The sequence below is a fragment of the Rattus norvegicus genome, chromosome 14 (assembly GCF_021556685.1).
Source record: "Rattus norvegicus strain SHRSP/BbbUtx chromosome 14, alternate assembly SHRSP_T2T, whole genome shotgun sequence".
Lineage (NCBI taxonomy): Eukaryota > Metazoa > Chordata > Mammalia > Rodentia > Muridae > Rattus > Rattus norvegicus.
Genome location: NC_141547.1, coordinates 5685213 through 5705556, shown reverse-complemented (window position 1 = coordinate 5705556; position 20344 = coordinate 5685213). Strand labels below are relative to the sequence as shown.

At 43.3% G+C, this 20344-nt stretch overlaps 1 protein-coding gene across 5 annotated transcripts in view; it reads right to left on the bottom strand.

Annotated features, from left to right (window-relative positions):
* Positions 1 to 284: 284 nt before the first annotated feature.
* Positions 285 to 20344, bottom strand: part of Hsd17b11 (hydroxysteroid (17-beta) dehydrogenase 11) — a 49871-nt gene continuing 29811 nt past the window's right edge. For 4 of the 5 annotated variants that reach the window (XM_087582403.1, XM_087582406.1, XM_087582405.1 and 1 more), the window contains exons 4-8: positions 20068 to 20199; positions 18807 to 18913; positions 12349 to 12486; positions 2639 to 2755; positions 285 to 1017 (exon numbers count right to left, since the gene is read on the bottom strand). In XM_087582403.1, coding sequence (XP_087438529.1) covers positions 933 to 1017; positions 2639 to 2755; positions 12349 to 12486; positions 18807 to 18913; positions 20068 to 20199 — 579 coding nt within the window. In that variant the 3' untranslated portion in view covers positions 285 to 932. 5 annotated transcript variants of the gene reach the window in all.

The following is a 20344-nucleotide window of genomic DNA, read 5'->3' as shown; positions in this document are numbered from 1 at the left end:
CAACCACTACATAGCTGAGTGTGACCTTGAACTGTCCCCTGTCCCCAGCTCCATCCAGATTGAGGAGTAGCTTGAGCTTCTCAGGTTAGCACGCTACCAACTGAGCTCTATGCCTACGTCGTCTTCTGAGGTAGTCTCACTTTCAACATGAAGTCCCGCCTCACTGAACCTCACATCCAAGAAATTTCTGGAAGGAGGTAGAGATAGAGAGAGGGAGGAAGGGAGGGAAGGAGGAAGGGGAGAGAGAGAGAGAGAGAGAGAGAGAGAGAGAGAGAGAGAGAGACTTTATCAAGTTAATGATTTTCCTTTTATTTAGAGGTCAAGCCATGGTCTCTTTGCAGCAGATAGAGACACTGAGCATGAGTTTTGGTCCATTTATTATTTCCACCTGTCCACCTGTCCATCTGTCCCCAGCCCGAAATCTCACAGACACTTTTACTTCAAGCTACCTTGGGCCGGCGTCTCAGGAAACAGCGCTGATACATGGGACGGAATGTTTCAGAGCACATGACACCGCTGTGAAATGACACTAGACTCAGTCCTTCATTCTACCCGGGGAGGTTAAGGTTTCTAACGTTATACGGGACGGAGCGGAGAGTGTGAATCGAACAAACTAAAGTACAGTTACAGATACCATAAGTAAAAAGTGACAGTTCAAGTTCTGATAACCCGGTGGTGAGCTACAGTATCTGGGGAAATCGCTATCACGAGGCCAATCGTCCCTGCCCCTTCTTCATAGGAGCAACTTCCTTAGGGCTGTTTGGGTCCATGACAGGAAACTGGCTTTCATGGAAATGGTCACAGCTTCAAGGGGAGGCAATGAAGAGACAAGATAAAGAGAAAACATTAAAAACATCAGAATTTGGATTAATATTTGGTGAGATCAACTTGAATCCAGTGATTCAGCTTTCAGGAAAACCAGGCGGTCTGCGTCATTTATCTTTGTAGCCAACAACAGCATCGAACTTAACGTTGATCCTGCGCTTTAGAACGTCCAGGAATCTCTCAGGAAACACCCTAGAGGAGACAGGTAAGCAGACCAGGGAAAGGGACACTAAGTACATCTGCAAAGCACGTTCATTTACGATGCTTAATATTTAATCTCTGATGTGTCAGATTCATTACGGACATGAGTATGAATCTTAACTTGCACTTAATTTTTTCCATTTAAATTTACTTCTTTGTAAATGAGGAACGGGGGGGGGTTTAACCTTCTCTAGGGTAGGACCAGTATCTTTTAAATATACAAATATCTTTCTTTAGGTCCCAAGTACCTTTTAAATATACACACATGTGCATTTATTTATTTTTGTGAAATAAAAATACTTCATTCTTTTTTCCCAAAAGATCTCAGAGTGGAGTTATACAAAACTGAATAGTCGAGACACTAAAGGATTAAAAAAAAACCTGGGAAGAAAGTAAAATTCAGAGCTAATGTGTTGCTTTCTCTTTCCAGAGAAGGGGAACCATTAATTAAAATGCAGGCAGTGTCCTCTGGTGTTTGATCATAATGTTGAACCAATTAATTGACCTTTGCATTCAAATTTCTCGCATATATATGAAAAGGTTTATGCCCAGCCACTCTTGCGAACAATCTCCAAGTTAGTATAAAAAGTTTCTGAACAGTGACAGGCATGAAGCCACCTCATTTTTCTTTCCCTGTGGACTAATGTTCAAAAGCCTTTCACAGTCCAGGGAGAGAGAGAGAGAGAGAGAGAGAGAGAGAGATAGATACAGATAGAACATGGAATACTAGGTTAGTGTGACAACACACAGCGATCTACTAGGCCGTATTCAGGGTGGGTTTGGAAACTCCTCACCCATCAACGTAAGAGCAGTTACAACGGCAATGGTGGCTTACAACGGCTCAAGGCTCCCAGGGAGCCTAGGGAGCACTTTAGATTTTTTAATAAAAGATTTCTTTATTTTTCTTTTATGATGAGTGTTTTATACGTGTTTAAGTGCACTGCGTGTGCGCATGGTGTCGTCTGAGGCCAGAAGAAGATGCCAGACCCCCCTGGAACTGGAGCTATAGACATTAGTGAGCCTCCATGTTGGGGACTGAGCTGTAAGAGCAGTCAGTACTCTTAACCACTGAGCCATTTCTCTAGCCCTTCCCTTGAGCTTTTTTTACCTAAACCCTAGGGCTTTTGAGCAGAAGGTGATAAAATGCTTGTTATAACTTAAATCTCTCAAGTTTTATTTTTTAATTAATTTTTAGTTCCATGATTCTTAAAATACGATTGTTTTGGAACAGATGTTGGTAGTAGTTACCTGTTAAAATACAAATTTCTGAGTCAGGATTCAAATGTCCTGTATTAAAATCTACGACGATAACCTTGGTCTCCTCCCAAATCTTACCATGATTCTACTATCAAAATACTTTAAAGACATTCTTGTTCACGGATAAGGCACATAAATTTCTTTGGAAACAAAACCAACAAACCTTAAAAACTCGTGGGTATGTTCCAGTGGCTATTCTAATGGTCCTTAATGATCGGTACCTTCAGTTTTAAAATCTGATAGACTCTCGGCCTATTATTTTTCGCTGGCTTGCTCCATACAACCACACGTTATGAACTGAGGTCAAGTCTAATACGAGCATGTTGACTCCCGGTGCAGACGAACCCACCGTTACCTTTCCAATACTGTCAAAAGCGCTATAGAGCCCGGGACGAAGATCATCTTCTGGTTAGTGAGGATCCCGTGCATGAGATGCTCTACCACCTCCTCAGGTTCCAGGGTGGGCCCTAAACTGAAACAGACACAGGCTTTAGACGCCAGGTATCTCGCTGAAGCGGGACCTCCGTGTTGAACACACAGGATTACTGTGCGGCTTGAGCCTTAACTCATCAAGGCAGCTGACCCCAACCCAGGCTCTCAGTAAGGCACACGGTCCCACTAACACCAGCCACCCTATTTAATGCATGTTATGCACCACACGCACATTAAGCCCTCCACAAAGGTGCTCTCGCTGAAGCTTTACAAGGACCTAATGCCAGAGAGAACAGAATCCTGAAGCTGACGGTTAGGAGATGGCTAGTTAAAACAGAGCTGACAAGTTCACTTTTAAAACTTCAGGCGTCTTGGGGATTAGTAGAATTTTGACATGCGATCGTATATTAAGTAGCTTTACTGGACGATGTCTAGCGTGTCAGGGGGATGGGCATGTGGCCTGTGTGCCTGGCTCCAGGTCCTCAATGTCCATACAGAAGCTCTGTTTCTCAATGGCTCTTGATTTCCCTTCCAGCCGCCTTCTCTGATCTGTGCCCATCTTCCCTGTGAGGCAACACGACAAGCAAGGGGCCTCTCAACGCGGCTTTTAACAATGTAGGCACGGTAGTGAGTCCACCTAGGAGAGGCTGTGTGAGAGCTGGTCTTCGGTTTTATAAAGGGCTGTATAACCACAGACTCACTAAGTATGCTCATACCCCCAACGAGTGAAGATGGAATTGACATGGGATCGGTGCAAAGAAATGAGAATAATGGAAGGAGTTACGAATAGTTCATTCGGAAAGAACAATTATTTCACTGTGAAATAAAACTGAGAAGAATGTAGCATTCTACTTAAAAGTGAGCACAATAATAGGACACAGAAAGGAGATTTTAGTCTAGCCATACACTACGTAATTCTTCATTCTTAGCATATATAAGCATGTGTTAGAACACTGTGAACACCGTGGGACTCTGAAACAATTACATACGACACCATAGCTTGGTAGAGCACACTGTGACCCGGCACCCACCCCAGGAAGTGCACACACTAGGCTGCTACCCGCCACCAGGGGGTGCTGTAGTGACTGACTGAGCACTCCTTGATGTCCCTAAGATCAGACAACTCTGAATGAAGTGCAGTGATTCTCGAGCCTTGTGGTTTGAAAGGCTGAAAGAAAGGACTTTCAGAAAAAGTTCAGCCTCCCAAAATCCTCACGTCGATAGGAAATGCAGTCGAATTTTTAAAATGCTCACAATGGTTTTTGTACAAAGTATACATCAGTACTATGAGCCAATCATTCGGGGTCAGGAAGGAGGGTATTATGGACAAAGAGGACGACTGAGAAGGATTCCCAGGCCAAAGGATTGGGTTTGATTGGCTTATCACTCAAGCAGCTCGATCAATGGCTGGGAGCACAAATTCAACTGTTATGACCAAAACTTGAGTTTTCACTTTTGCTGTTTCTTAGCCTATGGGCACAAGGCAGCGTGTAGTGGCTCTCCCAAGGACAGACTTTCCAGTTTTGCAGAACTTTATGGTTTCCATGGTGCTAATGCTCCCTCCCATGGCAGGTTTCAGTGACCCACGGGGCATCATTTGGTGAGTACGGATGAGCACCGATACTCCTGGAATGTGACCATGGTGAAATGGGCACTCGCTCTTAGCACTTTGTACAGCTCTGCTGCAAAATCCTTGGAGCATAGCATCCATCTACCTATGCACCAGGTGAGGTAAAATAGTATGACACACACACACACACACACACACACACACACACACACGCACGCACATGCACGCATGCACATGCACGTGGGCAACACATGCACTCGCACACACGCACACATGCACATGTGTGCACACACACGCACACATGCATGCACGCGTGCACACGCACACATGCACGCGCACACACGCACACAACTTCCAAGTATCAAAAGTAAAATTAAAGCTATATTTGCGTAAAAGAGAAATGTTTCAAGAGTTGGCTATGGAAAACCTAAGCGTTATCAATTACACCGAGTCTAAAAATTTAGACTAGGCTGCATTGTTTATAACACTAATGGGGCAAAGGGAGATAAATCGTTTCCAGAAGACTTTTAATGAAAACAGCTTGTTCTTGAAACACCAGGGTCTCTATGGGGGTCCCTGTGACCACCAGGACCGGCAGAATATTGATCAGCGTAAGGCAAAGAGGGAAATTCGGTTCAATACCACTTAGTTAGCCAGTGTTGGTTCAAACTCGCAGTCTGACCCCAAGTAGTTTATTGCAAGCAAATTTAAGCTCAGTGCAATTTGGAGGACTTTCCTGGTGTAATACTCTCTCTGTCCACAAGGAGGCACAATTACATCAAAGATCAATTTAGGTCCATGTCACTTCTTCCAAGATGGGCTTTAGGGGTAGACTACGGTATATTAGCGTAAGGTCCTAGGGAAGAATTGGATGTGGTCCCAGTCATAAAGATAGTATACCCATCTTTTTCCTTGAAGTCTCTGTGCTGGGCTCACAGCCATGTGTCTCTATGCCTGGTTTTATGTGGTGCCGGGGGTCAGGGTTCATGCATGTTAGGAAAGTCCTCCTCACACTCAGTCAGGTCCCTGGCCCCTGAGTACTGGCAGGGTACTTTCCTCTTTTGTCTCCAGGTTGAGAAAAAGTAAGCCTTTTGCTATGTAATAAACAGTTGGAAAAAAATCTGTGTTTTAAGTAGTAATAATTTGGCTTTTCTATTTCCCTAGTAGCAGATTTAGGGGGAAAAACGTTGTTAAGATATGAATTAGGGGCTGGGGATTTAGCTCAGTGGTAGAGCGCTTATCTAGGAAGCGCAAGGCCCTGGGTTCGGTCCCCAGCTCCGAAAAAAAGAACCAAAAAAAAAAAAAGATATGAATTAAATATAATCGCACAGAGTTTTTAAAGCTAAAAAAAATCAATAAAAGAGAGGAAGAAGAAACAAACGGCTTCAGGGTGTGTTCTGTGTACCAGGGACACCCCGGGACTGTGTCTGTAATAACTGACTCTTGGCAGCATGGGTGACATCACCGCTTTATGTTGGCTAAGATTCGGACAGACTGGGCTTGGTTTAGTTGGAGGAAATTCAGCATTCTGTAGAACGTGGCGGTCTTTTTTATTTTTGAAATGTTTTGATTTTTTTTTTTTTTGAGACAGGGTTTCTCTCTGTAGCCCTGGCTGTCCTGGAGCTAGTTCTGTAAACCAGGTTGGCCCCAAACTCAGAGATTCTCCTGCCTCTGTCTCCCAGGTGTTGAGATTACAGGCATGTACCTCCTTTTTTCTTTTCTTTTCTTTTTTAAAAAAGGATTTATTTATTTATTATATGTGAGTACATTGTAGCTGTCTTCAGACACACCAGAAGAGGGCATCAGATCCCATTACAGATGGTTGTGAACCACCATGTGGTTGCTGGGATTTGAACTCAGGACCTCTGGGAGAGCAGTCAGAGCTCTAACCACTGAGCCGTCCCTCCAGCCCTTGCGCCTCCCTTTTGTGTGGGGAGTGCGTGGCTGTGATCCCAGCACCTGAAGGAGATCCAGGAGGATCAAAGGTTAAGGTCACTGTGGGGTCCATAGAGGGTTGGAGGCTAGCCTGGGCTACACGGAACCTCTCTCAGAACAACAACGAAAAGCAGTCAGCGGGCTTCTGACCGTCTTCTGATGATGGCTGCTGCACCGAGTTTCTGTTCTCAAGTTCTAGGGAAGTGCAGAGGCTTTTCTCTTGCACTGTGTTTCTCCTGAGAGGACATGTCTTCCTCCTTGGTCTCCTAGAGCAGGGCTGGCCGACCCTGAGCCGTGGTTCAAGTCTAAAAGCTGCCTGTCTTTATGTAATTTAAGAATAGGTTTTGTATTTTAAATGGCTTAACAGTTCAGGTGGGATTATAGTACATTCTAATTTCAGTGTACGTAAGTAAAGTTTTATTCACACACACGCACACACACACACACGCGCGCACACACATGCAAACACACAGGCGCACAGACACACACGCACACACGCACACGCACACACACACACACACACACACACACACACACACGCGTACACACACATACACGGGAACTTGAGATATAGCACTCCTGGTTTTCCTAGTGGGGTCTGTAAGTGCTGGGACTTTTTTTTTTTCTTTCTCCTAATAGGTCTCAAACTATATGAAGCTAAAACAGTCAGACTGAGAGGAGAATACACAGTTTTGACAACATGGTTGGAGAGTTTATTCCCCACTTTCAACAGTGTGTGAAACCACAAGACAGAAGACTTCACAAGTACCTGAAGTCAGCTAGACTGGCCCAGTATGGACAACGCACTCCCCTAACAGTAGCAGACAAGCTTTGCTTTCCAAGAGCATATAGAAAAATCTTCTTTACGGTGGGCCATGTTAAGGCACAAGACAAATCTTGGTAAGAACAAAAAGACTGAAATGGGAACCTAATATGTTCTGTATATGATGATATGTATAACGGAGGAAACCTAGAATGGGGCGCAGTTAGAAATCAGTAACAACGGGAAGTGGAAAGTTCACAGTCACAGGGAAGTGAGCACCATACACAGGTCACCCCTGCAATAGAGAAGAAGCCACTGGAAACCAGAAAGGCTTTGAGATGAAAAGAAGCTACACCCTAGAAAAATGTGTGACACACGGTGCTCAGAGGGGAACCCAAGGCTGGGAACATCTGCACTCAAAAGAAGAAAAATACCAGATCAAGTGATGTGAAAATCCACGTCAAGAAGCCCCAATAGTCCTCTCTTGCCATAAGGCCTACAAGCTACAACAACAGGCAGCGGGACAAGATAGCCTAAGGTGCAGTGCTGTACACTCACTTGGAGTAACCACCCACTCTCTACTCGGACTTAGGCTCGTTCAACAGGAGGGGAGTTGGGCTGGTACTGGAAACCTGGCCATCTACTGAGGGCTGGTAAAGTCATGTATCTCAGAGAACTTATAACTGCCACTTTACTAACCCATCATAGTTTGTAACTATATTCTAAATAGCTACCCTTATACCCACAGGTAAGTGTGGTCTTCACCCCTCATCAAGGAAACGTCTGTTTGTAACAGTTGCTGACCATTACAGAGATTTCAATCCATCAAGATGCAGTTAGCAAGTGAATGTTCAGAAATAACTCTATTTCTACCCAAGTTTATTTGATAAGAATAATCCTTAGATCTCAAGAACTTAATTAGGATGAATGATGATACTTATTCCCCATATACTCAGACTACAGTGACCTCTGACTTTATGGAAAGCCTGTATCCTTGCAGTGTGTTACATGTATAAACACAAGTGATAAATGATACACGAGTGACCTCAGGAGTGGATTTAAACACCAACACTAGTCTGGGACACATCATTTCAAATTCGGCCATTTAGAAGCCGTTCCAGTTTCTTCGGTGAGAAATCTGGCTCTATGTAACTGGGTCTGAGGTACCGTTCTGCTGCTCATGGGGATTAACTCTAAGCCTTAAGACGACTCATCTACGTGATTGCTAGACAGCATCTGCCCCAGCACTCTGGGTGTAAGAAAAAGACTGTACCTCAGGCTGGCCTCGAACTCATGATCCTCCTGCCTCTGCCTCCTTCAGCAAATCCTACCCCAGTGTGCCTCCCATGCTCATGGATTGGCAGGATTAATGTAGTAAAAATGGCCATTTTTGCCAAAAGCAAGCTACAGATTCAATGCAATCCCCATCAAAATTCCAACTCAATTCTTCATAGAGTTAGAAAGAGCAATTTGCAAATGCATTTGGAAGAACAAAACACCCAGGATGGCTAAAACTATCCTCAACAATAAAAGGACTTCTGGCGGAATCACTATCCCTGAACTCAAGCAGTATTACAGAGCAATAGTGATAAAAACTGCATGGTATTGGTACAAAGACAGGCAGGTAGATTAGTGGAATAGAGGACCCAGAAATGAATCCACACACCTATGGGCACTTGATCTTTGATAAAGTAGTTAAAACCATCCAGTGGAAAAAAGATAGCATTTTCAGCAAATGGTGCTAGTTCAACTGGAGGTCAGCATGTGGAAGAATGCAGATTGATCCATCCTTATCACCCTGTACAAAGCTTAACTCCAAATGGATCAATGACCTCCACATAAAACCAGATACACTCAAACTAATAGAAGAAAAAGTAGGAAAGAATCTCGAACACATGGGCACTGGGGAAAATTTCCTGAACAAAACACCAATGGCTTATGCTCAAGAATCAACAAATGGGGCCTCATAAAACTGCAAAGCTTCTGTAAGGCAAAGGACACTGTCATTAGGACAACAAACAGATTGGTAAAAGATCTTTACCAATACTACATCTGGTAGAGGGCTAATATCCAATATATACAAAGAACTCAAGAAGTCAGACCCAGAGAGCCAAATAATCCTATTAGAAATGGGGTACAGAGCTAAACAAAGAATTCACAGCTGAGGAATATCAAATGACTGAGAAGCACCTAAAGAAATGTTCAGCATCCTTAGTCATCAGGGAAATGCAAATCAAAACAACCCTGAGATTTTACCTCACACTAGTCAGAATGGCTAGGATAAAAAACTCAGGTGACAGCAGATGCTGGCAAGGATGTGGTGAATGATGAACCCTCCCCATTGTTGGTGGGATTGCAAGCTGGTACAACCACTCTGAAAATCAGCCTGGAGGTTCCTCAGAAAATTGGACATTGTACTACTTGAGGACCCAGCTATACCACTCCTGGGCATATACCCAAATGATGCTCTAACATACAACAAAGACACAAGCTCCACTATGTTCATAACAGCCTTATTTATAATAGCCAGAAGCTAGAAAGAACCCAGATGCCCTTCAACAGAGGAATGGATACAGAAAATGTGGTACATCTACACAATGGAATATTACTCAGCTATCAAAAACAATGACTTTATGAAATTCATAGGCAAATGGATGGAACTAGAAAATATCATCCTGAGTGAGGTAACCCAGGCACAAAAAAACACACTTGGTATGCACTCACTGATAAGTGGATATTAGCCCAAAAGCTCAGAATACCCAAGATACAATCCACAAACCACATGAAGCTCAAGAAGAAGGATGACCAAAGTGTGAATGCTTTAGTCCTTCTTAAAAGGGGGAACAAAAATATTCATAGGAGGGGATATGGAGACAAAGTTTGGAGCAGAGACTGAAGGAATGGCCATTCAGAGCCTGCCCCACCTGGGGATTCAGCATATATATATCTCCACCAAACCTAGACAATATTGATGAAGCCAAGAAGTGCATGCTGACAGGAGCCTAATATAGCTGTCTCCTGAGAGGCTCAGCCAGAGCTTAACAAATACAGAGGTGGATGCTCGTAGCCAACCATTGAACTGAGAATGGGGTCCCCATTGGAGGAGTTAGAAAAAGGATTGAAAGAGCTGAAGGGGCTTACAATCCCATAAGGACAACAATACCAACCACTACCCAAAGAGTACACATGGACAGACCCATGGCTCCAGCTGCCTATGTAGTAGAGGATGGCCTTGTTGGGCACCAATGGGAGGAGAAGCCCTTAGTCCTGCCAAGGCTGGACCCCCAGTGTAGGGGAATGTCAGGGCGGGGAGGCAGGAAGGGGCGGTGGTTGGGAAGGGGGAACACTCTTATAGAAGAAGGGGGAGGGGAGGGGATAGAGGGCTTATGGAAGGGAAACCAGGAAAGGTAATAACATTTGAAATATAAATAAAAAAATCCAAATTTTAAAAAAGAAAAGAGAAGAAAAGAAAAAGACTGTACTGTGCTCAAAACAAGCAGCTCATCTCTATTTCTCCTGTGGACAATACATTTGTTCCAGCAGAGGGCGCTATTTCCCTGTTCAGCCATGTCCTGGGGCAGGGTTAAAACAGCAATCGCTTTAAAATGTGATACCTGGTTTCAAAAACTGAAAGATAACCTGTTTTTTTATTTTATTTTTTTAAAAATGACAATATGTCATTTCAGCATCTCGATCCTGAGATGGAGAGGAAGCACTAAGGAATATTTTGGCATGCCTGCTCTTGGGTTTAATGAACAAGGCTGTTCCCCAGCCCCAGACTGACCTGTCCTTTCTTCGGGGTCAAGTTAGGGCTTTCCAGCTGACACAGAAGGAGTTAAGAACTAGCTTTCTGACCAGAGAGAGTCTTGCTTTTGGGCTTCTTGTATGCTTCTGTTTCTATAGTTGATGGAGACCTGACTCTGTTGCCTGTACTGTTGTGAAACTTAGCTGAAGACCCAGGTTTTGTCTTTTATTTTCTAACAAAATTGTAGCTTAACATAGATAATTTTGGGGCGAGGTCTCTCAACACTAAAAAGTTTTGCACAGAAAAGTTAACAACCAAGTAAAGACAGATCTGTGGCTGCAGAATGGGGCAGAAGCCTAGCTTTGCTGTCCATCCATCCAAAAGATTAATATCTAGGGTGTAAAAAGAACTAAAAAGATTAAATTTCAAGATACCAAACCCACGCAATAAATGGGTTAAAGAAGAGATATTTCTCAAAAGACAGAAGTCAAATGGTCAATAAACGTGAAAAAGGTGCTCCATTTCAGCAGCCACCGGAGAGATGAACATACACCACACTGTTATTAGTATAAACTGTGTAAGTATACACATTTTTGTAGTATGTTACAAGCTCACTGTCACTTGCATATTGCTCTGTAAAAACAGTGCTTTCAAAATGATTAATTAAAGAAACAAAACAGAAGTTTCTAGGATTAAAAAATTTAAAGAAAAACCGAAAGAGAGAACTCTTACACTACAGACGGACTTAAGACGGTTCGTGGTTTAAGCCATGGTCTTGAATCTTTACAATGGCTCTACATTCTGCACACACCGTATTTCAAATGTTGTGTGGTCTTTTCCTGGCTGATATGGGTAGATTCAGTGTGGCACGAGAGAGACCTTTCTAATACCTCACGGAACCTAAAGGCCATGGGGGAGCACTTGGGAAAACTGTATGCAGCCAATATGGAGCTCAGGGACAGGAAGGGCTATTAGATATTCGCTTTAAAATTCTGAAGCTCCCTAGAAAAGTGAGCAGATACCACGAGACAGACAAGCGCCCAAAGCAGTTGTGTGAGCTGTTAATATTATATCCAAAGACTCTGCACCCACGGAGTTGGCAGTGATTAACAGGTAAGCAGCAAGGAACTGATGAAGATGCCCCCTGCCCTGTGGTAAACCGTAAGCTGGTGCCTGGTCCGGCATTTGTCCCAAGCACTGCGGGAGACAAAGATGTGTGTACAGAGTTTGAAACCTGCTGGTCCAGGGTTGAAAAAACAAAGGAAAGATTAACCAGTCCCCTGCGACATTCAGGTCTGCATTTACAGCCATGACCCCCCTCCCCCCTCCCACCCCCTTCCCCCTCTTACCCCCTTCCCAGTCTTTCTTTCTTTGTTTCCCCACCTGTTTTCCCACAAGCATCACAAACTGAAAGCAAGGTGAACAGCATCAGGTATCAGGAGTTTCAGGGATTAATCCGTTTAGGAAGTCCACAGAGCCAGATCCACAGCAAGCACCTGCGCTGCGGTGGCGGGTGGCGTGGCGCGCTCCCAGCTCCCAGCTCCCAGCTCCCAGCTCCCAGCTCCCAGCTCCCAGCTCCCAGCTCCCAGCTTACTCTGACCTCGCCCTGTCCCAGCTTACTTGGTGCTCGGGTTCTTGATGAAGCCGGTATTTATGAAGTTAGGGCAGAGGCAGGATGTTCGGACTCCAGTGCATCCCAAGGCAGCCAGTTCATCAGTCAAGGCTCTGTGGAAGCCAACAGCAGCAAACTTGCTAGAACTGAAAGGAAGCAGCTCACAGTGACTTCAAAAATAGTGGGGTGCGGCAGTTAGGTGAGCTCCTCCGACCAGCAGCAGGGGCGCCCCTAATCACATGCCCGGTGTAGATTTAGTGGGTCAGAGCTTAATTCCTAAGCACACGAAAGCCTCCGGCACGTGACTACGTGTTGTGTCCCTAGCCGGGTGGATTTCAGTGCACTGAAGTGAAGAACCCTGTGGAGTGTCTGCTTTGACTGTTGCTGTTGCCATAACGTCGCAGTAATCTGTTTACTATTTATTCTAAAATGGTCATGGAACTCAGGGGGAAGTTCTTTTGTAAACGTCCATTCTTCTTTAAGTCATAGCTTAATTCCTCAGAGCCCTTTCTTACCCCCACCTTCATTATATAAGGCTCTTAAGTTTTCTCGGATAGAATATTTCAGATTTGTAATGCATGCCGTGTGCCTGTGGGTGTGTGTGTGTGCACGCGCGTGTGCGTGCATGGTGGGGGTATAGTATGTGTGTATTTGGGTAAAGGCAAGACCTTAAGATTGGTGTTTTCCGTTAATGGACTTCACTTTAATTTTGGAGGCAGGGTCTCTCACTGAGCCTGTAGCTTGCCCACTGGCTACACTGCCGGGCCAGCAAGCCCCAGGGCTGCTCTTCTCTGCCACTAGAGTGCTGGGTTATAGGCATGCATTGCTGTGTTTGGGGGATCTGACCTCAGTCCCTATGTTTGTGTGGTCAGCCCAGCACTTTACTGACTGACTCATCCTGAGGTCTTTGCTTACATTTTTACTGTAGCTGGCATGACTATCCTGGTCACAAATGAGTATCCAGGGCCTTGCCTATCTCTTGCCACTTGATAGGCACCCAGTAAATACTTGTCATAAATGAATCACAGTGCAAAGCAATTCTTACAAAAACTCAGAAGTATTCTGAAACTAACTCAAATGAACTTTATTTTTCTGGGTAGCTAAATTAAAAAAGAGCTTTCCTGAAACATTAGGTCATATAGGACTCAATTCAACTACGGAAGGTATATAGTTCAGTCATTTGTTGGTATCTTATATTACTAATTTTAAAAATGTCATAAGCTACGTGTAACATAAAATTTGTCACTCCCGTGTACAGTCAAATGACATTAATTACCAGGTACTTTTATGCTTCTAAAGCTTTATGAATTAGAAATCAGATAAAGTATCTATACATTTTTGCCAATTAAGTTGTACTCTGAAAACCAGAAAGTTGCAGAAGGTTTTCTTTTGTTTTTAATATATAGATATGTTTGTTTGAGGCAGGGTTTCTCTGTGTAGCTCTGGCTGTCTGGAGCTCACTCTGCAGACCAGAGACCTTCCTGCTTCTGACTCATGGGTGCCGGGATTAAAGATGGGAGCCACGCCCTGCCCTTTTTCATTTTTTAAGCTTAGAAATATATTGAAGCTGTAAATGAAATATTGTTGGTGCAGTAGTAAGGTAGAGAGCTTCCGTCCATGAAAAACATCAGGACTGAGAGCGACGGCATCTGACGTAGGACAGAACCTGCTCACGGTTGGTCAGAGGCTTTATTTTTATTTAAGTCTCACGACTCCACCATGGAGGTATTTTTAATGAGTGTTGTTTACCGAACAGGAATCAAGGTTCGAGACATGAATTAAAGTTTGGTAGACTAAAGGAAACTAGAAGAAACCCTACAAGATAAACTGCCAACAGAGACAGACATACAGACATACTCATTTGTTATCACACAGGGTAGCATTTTCCTCCAGTATGTAATGGTCAAGTAATGTGAACATTCGTATTTTTTTCAGTTTGCCTTTCAACACACAGGCAGATTTCATCATATATAACTAAGGCTAGCAACCTTTTAAAGTCTGGATCTGAGCTTCTTTTTAAAAGTGAGATAAAATAAAACAAAATAACAAATTTCTGGTTTCCAAAGCATGGTTATGCCGGCCTTTTCTGGAAGGCAGTTTGACAAGAGCACGAAGTTGAGTCAAATTCACCATGACCTACTCTTTGACTCGGTGTCATGTACAAGTGTTTACACTGAGAAATCATCAGCTGAGCTTCCAAAGATTAATGCTGGGGAAAGCTCATGAAAGTAAATAGTTGACAGCATTTAAAATGGCTGTGACGGGCAGCATTCAGATCCCCCTGCTTTGGTCACATCACGGTCATCAAGCTGCCAAATCTATACGATGATCCAAGTTGGTCTAGATCCCAGAGTCTAGAACTTGCTTGTGTGAAGGCACTTTGGGGAAATGATAGTCTTGTGACCTTGAGGTTTAAAGAGGTCAGTTGACCTGCTGGTGGCTAATCCTTACCAAGAGAGGAAAGAAGGCAGCCTGAGATTCACTCTGCACCCTTCCTGGATCTGGAGGTTTGCCCTCCCATTAACTGAGATTGTGCAAAAGTCTGAATAATTGCGTAGTGACGTGCACAGTATCGTGTCACAGGAACTGAAAGGGATGCTGGCATAAATTATTAATATGTATCGCTTAATAGCTTTAGATTCAAAAGACAGGATCATAATGCAGTTGGTCTTTCTAGGTTTTCTGTTTTAAGACAAAGTCTCACTATATCCTGAATGGTCTTGAACTTGTGACACAGCCCAGGCTGGTCTTGAACTGGCGATTTTCCTGCCTCAGTGTCCTCTCTGTAAACTTAGGACCTTGTACAGACTAGGCAAGTGCTCTGTCACTCTAGCCCTTGCTTTTGAAAGCCATCTCTCTGTACAGCTCAGACTGGCCCTGGGCTCACACAGCCTGAAACTCTCACTTGTAGCTCCCAAGTCCTGAGGTTGCAGGTGTGTACCACCAACAGTAACGACTCACGGTGGATTATTTCTCACATGTTTGTCTCTGTTTAAAGTGTCCAAAAGTCGTACCAAGTGCCTAACATGGTAATCTCTGCTTGGGGAGATTATCAATATATATATATATATATATATATATATATATTTTTTTTTTTTTTTACTAAATTCTATTTTCTGATTTTTTTAAAGATTTATTTATTTATTATATATAAGTACACTGTAGCTGTCTTCAGATACTCCAGAAGAGGGCATCAGATCTCTTTACAGATGGTTGTGAGCCACCATGTGATTGCTGGGAATTGAACTCAGGACCTCTGGAAGAGTAGTCGGGCGCTCTTAACCGCTGAGCCATCTCTCCAGCCCTCTGATTTTTTTTCTTAAGTGAATCAAAAAATGCAGAAACAGCCCAGAGTTTACAGTCTCAAGTGTCTGAGGGAGGAAGGGCATGATTACATGCATCAGGGATTAGCTGAGTCACGGATAATGCCTTGGTGTGGCCTTAAGGACGCTGCTTCCCCTTGGAGTCGGTCAGGACTGAGCTCAGGTTTGGATTTTCTACTTCATGTTCCTTCTGTCTTCCAAATCCTCCATCTGTTGAAAGAGTCTGTGCCTGCCTGAACACTGAGAACTGTCCTTGTTTCTGTCTTCTGACTGTGTGTGTGTGTGTGTGTGTGTGTGTGTGTGTGTGTGTCTAACAAAGGACTTTGTTCTGTATTTATTGAACCACACAGAAAGCACCCCATGGGGAAGGGAATAGAGACGTTACAGAAATCTTTAAGAGTTTTACAAGGGATCAGGTCACTGGCTCCAACTGACCCAGATAACAAACATCACCGTTAATCAACCAGTGTCCGTAAGTGGATGCTTTCAACCTTTATGGTAGGTTTTAGGACGTTGGCAGCTTTCAAGAAATGCATTAGTCTGGGTCAAGGCACGGAAGAGTGAGTTAAGACCGCAGCTGTGCATTAGCTTTGGCTGCCTGAGTTGATTCCACGGGAGAGCCAAGGCAAGTAAGGCTGGTTGTTACACTGTTCTGCTAAAGGCGGGTTCAACACCTTGAGTGCACAGTAGGATAGCAGTCTTAAGTGACTGAAAGGGGTGTTATTAACTCTGGCTGTGAGGTCCAGCAAAAGGTCCAGTCTCTTAGGATGTAAGAGATTTTCAGAAGAGTTCATGGCTGTAGAGTAGGGTTGAGCTTCAGGGCCAACCTACATGTTAATGTAGGAAACCTAGGCGAGCAGACCCCCCTTTGCAATTTCACCTCAGTTCTTCATGACAGTCAGAATCGCTGTTTCTTTTGAAGTCTTCTTAAAGCAGCGTTCCGTTGTAAGCTGATGTCAATGTGCACTTTCTCTAAGTTTTCCTACACTATTTGTGACAAGATGAAATTTCTAGCTCATTGTTTTCTTTTCGAATCAACTTTGAAGTTGGGGGCGGGTGAGGAGGGTGGTAGATGTGGGAGGAGTGAGGGGGAGAAATGGGAGACTGTTCTATAATCAAAATATGTGAAATTCTCAAAAACTTAATAAAATATTACATTAAAAAAACAATGATACCTTAAAAAAAACTGAGCAAACATCCCAACTGGTCTTAAGAATTAATTTAAAAAAGTGCCACTCTTCCCCACTATGAATTCGGCTTGTCACTGTGTACTCTTCCTGTTAGTCACTGAAACTGTTCAGCTGTAACTCCGAAAGCATGATTGCTTTTTCCTGAGACAGATGATCAGTTACAGGCGATTCCACTGCTCTGACAGCTCAGGACAGTGATAGGTGGGGACTTGGTCTTCCCTTCCCTCCATCCCACAAAAAGCAACAAGAGAACATGGAGTCAGTTTCCAAGCATACTCTGGAAGCTGAGAGGTGAGGCCCTCGTGCTCTGTGTGTGTAGGGCACTGAGGGAAACTGCAGCGGTGCCCTTCTGCTACTAAACGTTCACAGGATCCGAGAATCAGTGCTGCATTCATTCATTATGATTAAGTTAGTTACTGCTATTAAACTGCTTATGTGTGAGGGAAATTAAACACACAATGCTGAGTACTTAGCCTAAGGGCTCGAGAGTCTAGCTAACGTAGTAAATGACTAGGTCAATATTTGTGCATTGTCTGGAAACATTCCTGACGTTCATAAAAAGCAGAGCGGGCACACAGGTTGTTGTAGAGTCACATGCTACAAGAGTTATGTGTGACCAAACAATATCTGCAAATGGCATTATGGGTAGATCTGGCAAATACAGAGAGATTCCATGTGTATAAAGATCAAAAGTAGGCATATTTAACCTGTGCTGTTACAAGCCAGTGTGTGGTTACCTCTGAGTGGTAACTAAGGAAATCATTAAGAGGGTTCCTGAGGTAATGTCTTTTTTTTTTTTAATGGATGCATCTACTTTGAAGTAATTAATTTTCATTGTTATAAATGTGTGTTATGCTTCTAAAAACTTTACAATTAAAGGAAAGTGTCAGGGCCAGGATGTGGCTCAGGGTAGCACACTCACCTAGCATGGCCAAGGCCATAGTTGTAATTTGCAGTGCTGTGTAGACTAGGCACATTGGTACACACTTGCAGAGACTTGGGAGGTAAAAACAAAGGGTCAGGAGTTCAAGATCATCCCTGACTTGGCTATAGGAGACCCTGTCTCAAAAATAAAAAAAAAAAATGGGGAGGAATGGAGGAAGGGAGGGAGGGAGAAAAAGAGGGAGAGGGGGGCACGAAGAAAGAAGAAAAAGAAAGTAGTGTTTGCCTAGAAGCATCTAGGCTCAGGAGCTCGCTTGTCAACAATACCTGAAGGGCAGGCTTTCTGCTGGGAGACACCATAGTGTTTCTGGGAGAACTCTAGCACTGAGTAGACGCTGAGCAAAATCGGAACCAATGAAGACGCTGTGATAGGTGAGGCTCACAAATGCAGCTGGCAGCTGAGAACCAATGGGTGCCCTGCACAGCTCGGAAGTCACAGGGCTGGAGCTCAGATGGGGGTGTACCCACTGCTCTGTGCTCAGAGCTGCCTCAGATGACAGCCTCTGTCAATTTTAAAAGCCCATTCCTCTTTATAAGACACGTCACTGCCATCTTCATTGTGCACAAACATTGCTGTTGTGCTTCCTTATGGCTAGAAGGTATGGGAGACGTTTTAAGTGATTGTCTTACAAGTGATTGTTCTAGAGGGAGACTTCTAGAACAGCCCTTGACGTGAACTGAAGAGGGCTTAAGAGTTGATGATACTGCTAATCCCAGAATTTTGTGGAGGCTCTTCCTACTTGGCAACTTCAAGTATATGATCATGATGAAGAGAGTCCTCACTAGATAGGGTAAGAAAAATTAAGCACCCAAACTCAAATTATGTACATATCTGCACAGGTAACTAGAGATGTGTGTAAATATGCAGACATGTATATAGGTAGAAAGTAATTTATTTTTATGTAAGATATGTGTGCATATGATATAAAAGTTTACAAGGATATAAATTAAACTAATGAGAGATAAAGGCATACAAGTGTCAGAGTCAATGAAGGAAAAGTACTCACGTACCAGTAAGCCAGCAGGAAGGGAACGACGGTGTGCCCTGCTGCCGATGCCACGGTGACAACATGACCATGATTATTCTTCATCATGGCTGGGAGAAATGCCTTGGTGGTCTAGAAATAATTTTTATTATGAGAAATCGTGTGTTACTTCTGGTTTATAGCTCGTGAAGAATACTTTAAAAGCAAGACATACTTTCCAGACATTGTTCCTGATACAAATGAAAACCTCTGATTGCCAAGGCTGGCTTAAGACAAGGGGACAGCAAGTCACATCGGATTAACTGCAACAGACACTGGAAGTGGTGAGAACTCATCTCATTTGAATGGCTAACTACTTATATCCCTAGCCAGCTACCTCTTGCCATTGATATCTCAACCATTTTATAAATGGAACAGAAATGATACATGCGAGCACAAGAAGAAGTAACACTTAACATTAAATGACTACACAATAATCTGGTCATGATTGCAAAATACCATGAGGAGCAGTCTTCTAATGGCTACTAATCATTTCATACATTAAACATTTATTGAGTACCCACTGTGTACTGGGGATATACAGAAACAAAAAAGATAACACACTGGATGGTACCAAACACAAACGTAGGAAGATAGGTATCCATGGCTTGGGAAAGGCAGGGTAAAAGCAGGCTGCATTTTCAGCAGCTCCAATCACCCCCAAGCTCCCACCTAAGAAAATACCAAGCGGTGGTTTATAAACTAGCTCTCTGGGAAATACTTGGCATCTTCAGAAACATACAACTAATGTCTTTGAATGGTGAGTTCCATTACAAAGTCTGAAGCGTTTGAGGCCAGGATATAATCTGGGTCTGAGTCTCATGAGAATTTGAAAGCACGTCCCACTCAGCTTGTTACATTATCATAGACAATGACTGGGTGGTCTCTGTCTCCTTTCTGTGTTCTCTGTATTATCAAAGAGAACTGTGCAAATCTAGTTTAGAATCAAAACCCACAAGGAAGGCATGGTGATGCATGCTTGCAAACCCAGAACTTTGAACGCAGAGGCAGGAGTTCAAAGCCAGCCTCAGCTATATATTGAGTTTAAGGCCAGTCTGCAATAACTGAGGCCTTGATGCCAGAAGCCAGAAGAATGGGAGCACTCACCACACCTGAAACTTACAGTGATTTACCTCATTATTAATTTTGAAAGTGCAATTGTTGGTAAAACACAGTCATAACGCTAGAAATAAACTCAATCTTTGAGTCTTCAAAAAGGAATATTTTGTGAAAGAAATCACACTCACCCAAAAGTGTGCAAGCACATTGACTTCGAAAGTCTTTTCAATCTGAGGGTCCTGCGTAGCAAATAGATCTGCAGTGTAGACAACGCCGGCATTATTTACCAGAATGCTAACATCTCCAACTTCTTCCTTTACCTTAAACATCAAAGAAGAAAACCATATCCGTTAAGTGGTTTGGCTGTAGGTTTGCATATTCTGACTATTAAAAAAGCACATATTTCTTTTTTGAAGATTTATTTATTTATTTATTTATTTATTTATTTATTTAATGTTTGTGAGC